This window comes from Thalassophryne amazonica, chromosome 21, assembly GCF_902500255.1.
Source record: "Thalassophryne amazonica chromosome 21, fThaAma1.1, whole genome shotgun sequence".
Lineage (NCBI taxonomy): Eukaryota > Metazoa > Chordata > Actinopteri > Batrachoidiformes > Batrachoididae > Thalassophryne > Thalassophryne amazonica.
Genome location: NC_047123.1, coordinates 25,117,352 through 25,129,301, shown reverse-complemented (window position 1 = coordinate 25,129,301; position 11,950 = coordinate 25,117,352). Strand labels below are relative to the sequence as shown.

Here is an 11,950-nt window from a genome sequence, read left to right as displayed (position 1 = left end):
TAGAGCCGAAAATCAGGTAACCAGGTTGAAGAGCCTTTTTGCACCTTGGCAGGTGTGTGATCTTTACCGAGTGCATCTCAAGCACTGTAAGAGATCAACTGAGTCAAGGACAAAGTCATTACAAGTTCAGCATCACACCCACAGTAATTACTGCTTCCATTTATGGCACAATTATTGTTTCATTGTGATACCTCAGGTTAATCATTACACAAAGCAGGTACTTTCCCATTTAGCTGAATGGGAACGCGTGTCCAAACGTTTGACGTGTAGAGTATTTTGAGATACTCATGTTGGACAAACCACAGTTCAGGGTTGTGATCAAACAGCATCACAGAACTGTATCTGTACTTGAGCAGAATTCAGTTCTATAAGACGTTAATTAAAAATGTCAAGCGTTTGAACCACAAAAGCACTTCTAAATCCAGGCTCGCACTTCCCATGTGCTTCCTGGAAAATTGTGCATCTTATTTTAAAGGAAATCCCTCTGCCACTCCAACATGACACCAGACTAAGTTGGACTACGTTTCTATAATCACAAAAGTCTAGAACTCCTTCAGAGGTGTCAGGGTGGCTTCCCTCGCTTGTCTAATTCTTGCTCGGTCACAGCATTTTTAAGATCTGCCGACTCCAGATTTACCACACAGTACAGGACTATCTGATTTTCGTAATGATTGATCCATCTAAATGAAATCCAAGACCTATTCAGTGCAAATGAACTGGAGGGACTACAGGCTGTAATTGCAAAATGGTTAATGCAATATATTTTTAAATGCTTCAAATTAAAGCAAACAATCTACACTACAATCACATATATTGTTTCACTTCAACTTCACTGTGTAGAGGAAAAATTACCAAAATTGTGTCCCTGTCTGAGTACTCGCTGATTTTTGATCTTGAATTGACTTCAGAAAATTCAAAATCCAACTCGCACACCAAATTCTTGATTTGTTTTCCCCTGTACATTATATACGCCAGGACATTCACATGTAGATCCTACTGACCTGGAGGCGACCATGACATCTGACCCCTCTCCCAAAACAGGCTCTCTCTCTCTCTCTCTCTCTCTCTCTCTCAGAGGAGGACATGTCGACATGTCACTGCTCTTCTTTATCTAAGGACAAATAGTTGCGCAAACAGGAAGGGGGGGGATTTTTAATTATTGCTTCAGCTGCATTTAGTGGAAGTATTCAAAATTCAAAATATTGCATTTTATTTTGAAGAGCTGATTGGTCATCAGATAAAGAAGAAATAAAGACTTCAGCTATTTTGAATCCAGGTCAGTTGAACGAATTCTGTCAAACCTGTTTCCAAAAAGTCCCCTTTTTTAAATTAAAGCTGAGAATAGCCACAAACATTTTGCCTCAACATACATTACAGTCCTGTGATTGGTCCACGATAGTGTCCAGTTTTGGTGTTTATATTTTAAAAACAATCTGGATATGCCAAAAAACAGTTTTGGACCTTCAGTCTGAATATAACCAAAGTGGTCCTTTGACTTGTAACATGTACTTTAGAACTCCTGGAAATGTGACCACATTAACCCCACATGTGGAAATTGAATTTGAATATCTGAAAACTGAAAGAAGTGATGCACTCCATCAGGAAGCCATAGAAATATCAGAGAAAATATATCCAAAACTATGCTGACAAAGCATTTTGGCCTTGAATAAAACTCTTTCCTCTGGGGAGAGGGGGGGAGAGGGTGATAAATGGGGGTACAAAAGCTTCTGTATGACAGGAGAACTGTGTAATTTAAATAACTTTTAATCAGGCTGCAGTTACATTTATTCAAACATACGTTATGATCTGTTGGACTTTAAATACACACACACACACACCAGAAATAATGGAACAGCTGAAACAAAACAGCTTTTCATCTATTTTGCAGTTCATCCAACAAGCTTAACTTGAATCTTGGTTGTAGCATGGCGACGTAAACATCCATTTTTCAGGCCACGAAGCGTTTCCTCCTTTGAAATGTTTCGCCACACAGTGAGATAAAGTCTATAAAAGTAATGATTTTAGACATTCTCCTCCATTTCCTGCCGTGTGACTTTGTCCTCACTTTCCTCTTTGTGTGTTTTGAGGCCGTCAGGTCTGTCGGAAACCGTCTCGAGCATCTTAGCGCTGTGCTGTTGCGCCTTCGCTCTGAGTGCAGCAATACTATACTCCCTCAGTTCCTCTTTAGAAAAGGGTGATTCCAGGTCTTCTTCCTGCTTCTCCCTGTCTTCCTCCATCCCTCTGTCCACCATTTTCTCCTGCGTGGGCGTTCGTGTGTCGCGGGGTTTAACGGGCGAGGCGTGCAGCGTCTCTATAGATTTCTTGTGCATACCTTAAAAAGAAAGGCATTAATTCCAGTTAGAGGCTAAAGAACAGGAATGATCAGAGAGACAGAGATGACAGTGAAATAAAATGCAAGAAAACGAGCAGAGAGTGAGAGTTCAGATCAGCAAATCCATCATTCGGACCTCTTATTCAATTAGAATCACCTAATTGATTTAAACTAATCAATTGCCACGTGGCAAGGGAGGGGACCTGGTCCATCTGTCCTGATAAAGTCGGATTATCACTGTATCGACCTTTTATTGACAAGATGACACTTTTATTGGCCCCTAACGTGAGGCCAGCTTCCAATCGCATTTCTTTAAAGACATCTTAATCCATATTCTCAGAGACAATAAGACAAGACTCTCTTATTTACATTCTCATCCTCCAATTTGCAAGACAGTTTAAAAGTAAGAAGAAATAGAAAATACTAATTTTATGAGCATTTATCCAAAGATAGGACTCTTCTTCCCTGCATGTTCTCAACCAAAAGAAGATTTAAAAAGGTGCCAATACTATCATTTTCGCCCATATTATTTTCAATAATTAATCAATTGCTGCACGTAATGCTAAGTCTAACTTCCAAACAGTCTCACCTAGTAACCATGGGGCGTACGAGTCGGTGACTCCCTCTTTAGCAGACTTGAGGATGGACTCGGGGAGTGGGATGGAGTGACGGACCATGGCGCCATAAAGGCCATACTCTGCCATCACACTGCTACGGCCCCAACACTTCTCCCGTTTCCTCCACTTGGCCCTACGGTTTTGGAACCACACCTGGTTCGTGAAAGAAACAGATTAGGTTACACGCTTTGACCAAAAAAATGAAAGACCATATTCAAAAAGTTCAAAGCATGAATATGAAGGAGCAGGAAATTGAGCGATGCAATATTACATCATTCAAAGTTCAATGGTGGAATCCCGAAGAATTTGCCCTTGCCACGCAGTGTTCCGCCATCGTCTGCGCTGACTGAGGAAATTAGAATGCAGTGGGGAAACTTGGTGATGGCAGACAGATTGTGTATGTTGGATCCATTTAAACAACCTTCTGCAATCACCTCAGCATTTTAAGGCATCACTGTGGTGGATCCCCCACTTGTTGACAACAGATGAAACCTTTAGACTCTTCAATGACAACCCCAAGGACTTCCTGGATTGATTAATTACCCAATGTGAAATTTTGGTCCCCTTTTCATACCTGAACGCAAGGCCAAGTCCTGTCAGTTCAAGCATCCGGAGCCATCGCTGTCAGTGAAGTACAAGATTATGAAATCACCTGGCAAGAGCCTGATGATCTCTTTTATGGGAATGCAGAACTGCTGCATGATAACACAGCTGCAGGGTGGCCATGAGCTACGCCATTGACTATGGGTTCAAGTTGTTGCTGCATCTACCATATTCTCCAGACAATCACCTCTTCTCACGCATGAAGAAATGGCTCTGTCACTGCATATATGGAGCTGCTGTCACGGAGGTTTGGAGATGTTCATCACACTTTTTCAAGGAGTGTCTGGAAGCTCTTCCAAGGGATTCTCAAAAGTGTGTCCTTGTGAACATCGATTATGCTGAAAAATATTATTGTATGTCCCATAGTCCTTATTAATGAACTATGAACTTTCTGAATGCCCCTTGAGAATCTGTCTGAGATATGGCTCAACTTCTGTAGCTTTTCCTTGCTGGTTGAAGTCAATTGTGCCAAAGCTTCTATAGTAGGAGACACTGATTGAAAACATTTGAAGGACACTGACACAAGTCCAGCCACACATACTCAATATGGCTGGAGTTTAATGTTGAACATCCTGAAGATCTCACACTTAAATGTCTGTGGATGTAAAAATGTATCCACTCAGAAGCTACATTTCGGCCTAAAATGGCTTATTTTAGGCTATGATGACATACGTCACGGATATTTGAAATTATGTCTTTAAATTGATGTCACACCTTTGGTCCCTCATTATTGGACTATGAACTTTTGGACACGCCCACATGGTCTATGTGGATGTTCAGTCATTAACATGGAGGAAGAAGGGGCATGTCAAACAGCAGCTCCTTTCTGTTTAAAGCAAAAAAAAAAAAAAAGACTTTTTTTAAACATTACATCAACAAACATCTGTTTTAAAGACAACAGATGAATCATATTAGATTACTGTAAAGGTCTAACCCCCTTTAAGACAAGTAAGATGAGCATATACCAGAGGACATTTATAATATTTTTTCTATTTCTGTAGAATGTGCAAAATTGGTGTGTGTGTGCACATGCATTATTCTTCTTCTGATGCATCAAGTGCCTAAATTGATTTCTACCGAGCCAGACCTTGAAAATCGCTGCAGCTTGCTTCTGAATATGTATGAGCACAAGGAAAAATGAGCATCCTGAAATAGCCAAGGAGGCAGGATGAGAGACGTGTGTGTGTGTCTGTGCGTGTGCGTGTGTGCATACGCACAGAATTAAAAATGATCAAGCGATGAGCCTGCAGAGCCGTTCAGGTACATCTGATGATAACCACCGTCTCATAAAAAGATGGTCTTCAGATGAGCAATTGCATTTTTTTTTTTTCCACAGGGATGACGATTGTGCATGCATGAGCGTGGTCTTCAGCGTGCCAAATGTTCGTGTGAGGGGTGTGTTGGGGGAGTGGCAGAGGCTGATTGAAAAATAAGTTCATCTCCAGGCCCCGATTGATATGAGATGGGCGCCCGAACATCACGGGAAATTAAAGCATCCACCGCAGCCGTGCAGATCGCCGTGCTTGCCTGCTGACCTGCACTAATTAATTTCTCTGTGCTTATCATTTCATCCTGTGTCCCACATTGAAGGAGGTGATGCATGCACTTCCAATAACCAATTACCCTGCAAAGTGTAATTTGCAGCTGATGCCAGAGAAGAATGAATTGTGAAGATGATGACGGAGCAGATGAATGATGACAACACATGAAAAAACACGTCTTCATCCCTCAGTCATTTTTTGCCGTTGACTATATCTGCACTTTACTTTCAGAACTACGTCGCAGGGTCTTATTTAGCAGCAAAAAAAAGCAGTTTAAGCTCGCTGTCGCTCTGCGACAACATATTTATGTTCAGATTATGACTGTTGGGAAAAAAGTATCTTGTTCCGTGTTTCTGAAGAACTGAATGTGAGATATGAAATAAGTCACATTTCTATAAATGGCAGCTAAAGCTGCATCTTACAAATAATCAAACATTATAGCTGCAAACAAACGTTTGGATCCTGCTGTTCAAATCTGCACAAATTTATTTTTTTTTAATAAAGTAAAAGTGATGGCCCTTAATCTCAAAGATGAATATCTACAACATGCTCTAAATTTAAAATAAATAAATAAATAAATATTACTTTGCAATCTTTAAATATCTTATTATTAATTAAGTGAAGCACGATTGAGTGATTCATTAATTTTCTTGTATCCATTCAGCTTTTCTGAAGCCACCTGGCTGTGAAAGTGATCATCTAGTTACATGAAAACATTTATTCAATGCAATAATTTTTTTTTCACTTTACAGTTACAAAGCATCAATGGAAATATTTTTTTTGTATGAAAAAGCTCGTTTTGCACACGTAACTCTTTGCGTCTGATCCCGGAGAAGCGATTGAAGACGAGCGAGTGAGTGTACTCCTGACAGTGCGTCCATATCTTATTTTACAGCTACTGTTTTTGTGCTTCTTGTGAATTTTTAACATGGCGAAATGGGAAAAAGGCTAAACTTAAAAATTTATTTTTTAAACTTTTAAACTTAAAAATTTATTTTTTAAGTTTATTTAAATTTATTTAGCTTCTCTCAATTTATAATATGATTGAAACCTTAAATTACAAATATACTTAGAAAGTAACAAAACAAGTGTAACAAATTACAGTAATTTTTAAAGTCCCATGTTTTTGAGTGCAGACATTTCACATAAATTACCAATGCACAATCAGAAATAATAATGCTATAATAACAATTATTATTATTATTAAAGCACAATTCACTATTATTCTTCAAGTTAAAAGAGAATCTCTAATACAAATGGCAAAAATAGTGTGTTTTCACCATAAAAGTGAATGAACCATGTAGGAGCCAAGTAAAATGAATAAAATAAATAAAAAATAAATAAAAACATTAAATAAAAATTAAATATTAATTATAAAATATATAATATTATAATATAAATATAATAAATATAAATATAACATGAATATATTATATTAAAATATTCCCATTTTAGAAGCTGTAAAAGCTTTGCGTACATCATTATAGTTTGAAAACAAATTGTGATTTTAATTATTGACACAGATTCTTGAACCACTTAAGAGACCTTACATTAAACTGCTGTGGTAAATAAGGAAAGTTTGTGTAAAAAAAAAAAAAAGTCATGATCACCGTGTGTTTGTGTTATCCAAAGGCGTCACACCTGAGCTGTGTTTTATGACTTCTTTCATAGACATTGGCTCACCTGTATCCTGTCCTCTGGGAGCTCAGTCTTCATGGAGAGCATTTCTCTGGCATAAACATCTGGATAATGAGCGTCATTAAAAGCTTTCTCTAGCTCCTCCAACTGATAGGAGGTAAAAATGGTTCTGCAAGGGGGGGGGGGGGGGGGGGGGGGGGGGGGGAGAGATAAATCAAAGAGTTTAATTCCAAATAGAATGTTTAATGCCAGATATTTATTTATTTATTGAACACACGATATTGATAGAAAATTAGAACTACATTTCCATCCATTTACGTTTGGGTATATACATTTGTAAATGAAAAAAAAAATTTTCTTTAACCTTCTAAAACATATTAGAAATTTGGACTTGTTCATTATTTACAACAAAAAAATGTGGCGTGCATACTGTGGTGACTAGAGAATTCAAGGGAATCACCAATTCATGAAGACAAATTAAATAATGTTTTCTCTTGGTGATTTGACAAAATAAATAAACTGTCTCCAAAAAGTAAAAATTCTAAATATTATATTGATTACTATTAGTCACATTTATTTGTTTTTGCTTTTACCTGTGTCGTCTTTTCTTTCTCTTCTTGCTCATGGATGATTTGGAAAACTTTCTGTCAGTACAGGAAAGGCTCAAATCATCAGAATCTGCAAAGAAAGAACAAATTCGTGAGAAAATGCATTGGACAAAAAGCAATAAAAATATTAACAACAGCATCATGAATAATAATATAGTTACAGAAGCATGATAATAATATTGTATATTGAGTCTTGCACATATTTCTCATCTTTCAGTTGCAGCAGAGAGTGTTAAAGTGTCTTTAAACCTTTTTTAAATAAGCTGTAATTAAATCCTCATAATAATATCAAGAGCCAACCCTCAATGTGCACCAAGTTTCTGACAGCAGCTGCTCACCCGAGGTGTCGGAGTGCCGCACATCCATAGGGGCGTCCACGTGCGCGTCTCGCGCCTCCGACAGCGCCTCCAGAAACGCCGGCTGACCGTAAAACGAGTGGATCCCCTCCGGCGCCAGCAGTCCCACGCCGATCCCGAATGCAGCGGGTCCGAGTGTCGACCTGGGGGCCAGCCCGTGCGCCCTCAGCGGTAAAACCTCCAGCGGGCGCCTTGGCGGCTCCTTATTGAGGCCGAGCAGCTCCTGGATGCCGAAGCCGGTGCGCCGTGGCGCCGCGGGGCCCATCTTCCACACCGCAAACGGCTGCTGGTTCACACTTGTTTTCTGTTTGTTCAAAGTGTCGGAAAGAACGAGTCCTTTTCCTGTCATATCTGGTTTTTGCAGTTCACTCCACTCTACTCCCCCCAAAAAGCTCGAGTCCCAGATGCAATCAGCAGTGCGCTGCGCGCAGCCCTTTTTATCCGACAGGCGCCAGCCAATCAGAGCAGAGACTCACTGAAGTTTCCATCAATCAACACCTGCACATTTTAACAACCGTTAGGCATTATTAATACATGGTTAATAAACAAAAACCTGATCATCTTTTCCCCAATAGTGACCAAATTCAGTTTTATTTCATTTTGAGAGTGAGAGGGTTCAAAATCTGAGCAAAAACTCTTAATTCAGAGTTAATCTAATAAAACCCCCCATGATGAGCAACAAGATCAGAATTAGTCCAAAAGATAATTAAGAACATATATGATCATAGTCATAGTTTGCTAAATTTACACTGTTAAACCGAACACTCCATTTTAACACAATACATAAGTTAATGTAACTCAAACTTTGAAAAAAGTTATCGTCACTCATTTCCATTAATTAAACTAACTAAAATATCCATTGTTGCCATAACAACTCAGTTCCTTTAAGTGCATTTAACGTTTTGGGGCATTTAAGTGTTGGTGATGTATTTCCAGTGCATTCCATTTACTCATTTTAATTGAGTTTATACCATTATGAAAAACTGCAAGTTTTGTTCATGCGCTGCCATTTATCATTTTTCATTCTGTTGTCCTTTTAGATTTTTGTTTTTAGAAAGCAGATTATTGTCAATAAGTAAACCAAAAAATGCATCCAAAAATTTTAGCCAAACTACAATGCAAATTTTTTAGGCAGAAATGTGTCACTTTTTTATTGGAAAAGGGCAAACATAAATGAATAAGTAACATTACACTATAAAATAGTAGTTTGAAAACTAGTCATCAAATTATTATTTTTTATTGGTTGGTTTTATTTGGTAAAAAAAAAAAAAAATCACAAGATAACAGCAAACAACATGGTACAAAAATAAATACACAAGTAAAATAAATGCAACAATTATTATTCTACAGTTTTGCCAGTTATCTCCAAAATTCTTATTTCTGCCTTTATGTCGTCATCCGCAATATGACTATATTCTGCGTGTGTGTGTTTGTGTGCGCGAGCGCATGCGCCTATATAACTCTGTCTGTTCAATGAAACGACGTTAATCCATTAAACAAATGCACAGCTAATTTGTTCGAGTTAATCAATCAATTTATCTCCAAATTAGAGACCGTTAACGGATAAAAGCCTGATTGATCTGTTCGGAGTCTCGCGGCCACTTTTTTGATTTGCATATTCCAACTCGGGTTGCGCACTTTACGTTTTGTCTTTTGTGACAGTTTGCACATCCGTTGACTTTAAGGGTTTTCGCCCACAGATCACGTGATTTTGGCGGGGTTTTTTTGGGGGGGTGGGTGGTAAATGTCTTAGTTTCGACGCAGTTTGGTGCCAAATAAACCGGAGACAAACGGAACGAAATGCCATAAATCTGATGTGGAAAAGTGAAAGTGAGAGCGCGTCTGGGGAAATCAGCGTCTCTTCATTAGTCCTTAATGTGCGCACGCAGAACTCAATTTCAAACTGTGGATCGACGTTATATGTTTAAAAAAACCCTTCCAGCTCCGATCTAATCCACTCTAATCAGCTATTATTCAATTAGTGCGCTGTTTCGATCGTTCTAGGTTCATTGGCGGCGCACTTTCCGGACATCTGGACGGATAATTACGCAGAGAATTTATGGAGATGAGCGGACGCGCTGGATGGAAGCGCAGATAGTAAGAACCTCATCAATGGGACATGTGGCGACCAAAAAAGAAACGCGTGGCTCGCGTGCGGCAGGCTGTCGGCGTTTTGAATTATAGATGATCAGATGTGACATCGCCCGGAACACGCTCACCCCGGGTTTTTAAAATAAATGAATTAATTCAATAAATATTCGAAGACCGGTGTTAGTGGACATCCTTTTAAAGATGACGTCATAAAGCCTCTCAGAGTCACAACGTCACTACTGCGCATGCTGCGCAAGCGAATTATAAGGCAATAACTTAATCCTGCTGGCCCCCTTTAGCTTTGTCGCACTTGGGCGCATTGCGCATTCCGGTGACGAAGGGGACGCACTGGATAACTTGTGAGGAAGCTCACCAGGTGTTTGAAAGCACGCACTAGGTTGTATATGATGGGCACAGTTCATGAATCATTAAATACATTTAAAAGAGAGAGAGAGGATGGGATGATGCATTAATCTCCCACACTCAAAAAAATGGTTCTTTGGATGAACCCAATTTAATTATGTGCAGGATTTCCATCTAATAAATACATGTAGCCCCAACTCAAATAAAGCACATTCATGCAAAACAATAATTTAATGTAGTTGGGACTACATATATTTATTAGATGGAAATCTAATCCAATGAGTCAGTTTTTGAGTGTATCACAAACAACTGACTCATTGGATGAACTCAATTCAATTAGGATTTCCATCTAATAAATATATGTAATCCCAACTAAAATTATCTTGCATGGATGCACTTTATCTGAGTTGGGGATACATATATTTATTAGATGGAAATCCTGCTCATAATTGAATTGAGTTAATCCAAATACATCAGTTTTTTTTTGAGTGCATATTGCACTACTGGGGTGCTGATGAATGCCATTCTACAATTCAACATTACAGATTACTGTGTTTGTTGTTTGCTTGGTGTCCAGGTTCGATCCTCAAGATCTACCTTCCTATCACTCTTAGTTGTCTCCCTGTTCCAACACACCTGAATCCAATGACAGACTCGTTAGCAGACTTTTAATGAGCCTTTTATTGGATTCAGGTGTGTTGGAACAGGGAGACAACTAAGAGTGTCAGGAAGGGAGATCTCGAGGACCGAATTTGGGCACCCCCAGACTAAGAAGAAAATGTGACAATGCATCTTTTTTCCCCTCCCAGGAACATCACAGCATGTCAAGTCTGGGAGCATGTTTGGTGCTGTGGTAAATGGACTGCATTTATATAGCGCTTTTCCATCTGCATCAGATGCTCAAAGTGCTTTACAATAATGCCTCACATTCACCCCGATGTCAGGGTGCTGCCATACAAGGCACTCACAACACACCAAGAGCAACTAGGGGATTAAGGACCTTGCCCAAGGGCCCTTAGTAATTTTCTAGTTTGTCACCTCCGTGTGCTTTGCTGGATCCGAAACACCACAGAACCACCTTGAGTCCTCGATGGCAACCAACTCATCCATTCTTACATCACTAATAGATCCAGCTACCTGCCACAGCAAGGTGAAACGTGCACGTACCCTTAACCTTCTCCAGCTACTGTGGTCCTCAACACCCAGGCACCTGCCTGCTGGCTCATGCACAGAGAAACAGGCCACATGATCCATCACCATGCAAGTGATAGTCCTCATCTGAGGATCAACATCAGGACCCTAAAGACTTGGACCTCTGTTCAGCTGCAGACATCAGCATCGCCAAATACCTGTCTAGTGGCCTCACAACTCCACAAGCTCTTCCCATGCAGGCACCACTCGATGTCAAAGGCAGAGAACCCAGACATATGTATGTTATTGCTGATACAAGCAAATCTCTGTTTCACCACATAGAGTTGATGACACATCTGTTTTTTTAAATGATCAAAACAATTATATTCTTCAGTAAACGCCTACATTCTAATGTATCTTTCAGAGCATTGACTTGGTATAAAATGTGGTAAAAACAGTTTGCCTTAGGGTTGGGCGATACTTAAGTACAAGTCCCCAATGTTCGTAACTCCTTCAACTTGGACAATGCAGAAAAAATTTCTTGTCCAAGGACACATACAGGTAAAGTGACCAGGAAGTATCCAACTGTTTGTCACTTCCAATCATCCATCCAGCAACCACTAACTGTCCAGTTGTTGGGCGACAAGTCCACAGGATATAAAACAAAAAC

At 39.4% G+C, this 11,950-nt stretch overlaps 1 protein-coding gene across 1 annotated transcript; it reads right to left on the bottom strand.

Annotated features, from left to right (window-relative positions):
- Positions 1-1,848: 1,848 nt before the first annotated feature.
- On the bottom strand, positions 1,849-8,178 carry LOC117502566 (visual system homeobox 2-like). The gene is made up of 5 exons (XM_034161604.1): positions 7,678-8,178; positions 7,325-7,409; positions 6,777-6,900; positions 2,922-3,102; positions 1,849-2,332 (listed from the first exon to the last, which is right to left on the bottom strand). Exons 1-5 carry the CDS (start codon positions 8,042-8,044, stop codon positions 2,022-2,024), a joined length of 1,068 nt encoding a protein of 355 aa, XP_034017495.1. The 5' UTR covers positions 8,045-8,178; the 3' UTR covers positions 1,849-2,021.
- Positions 8,179-11,950: the final 3,772 nt, after the last annotated feature.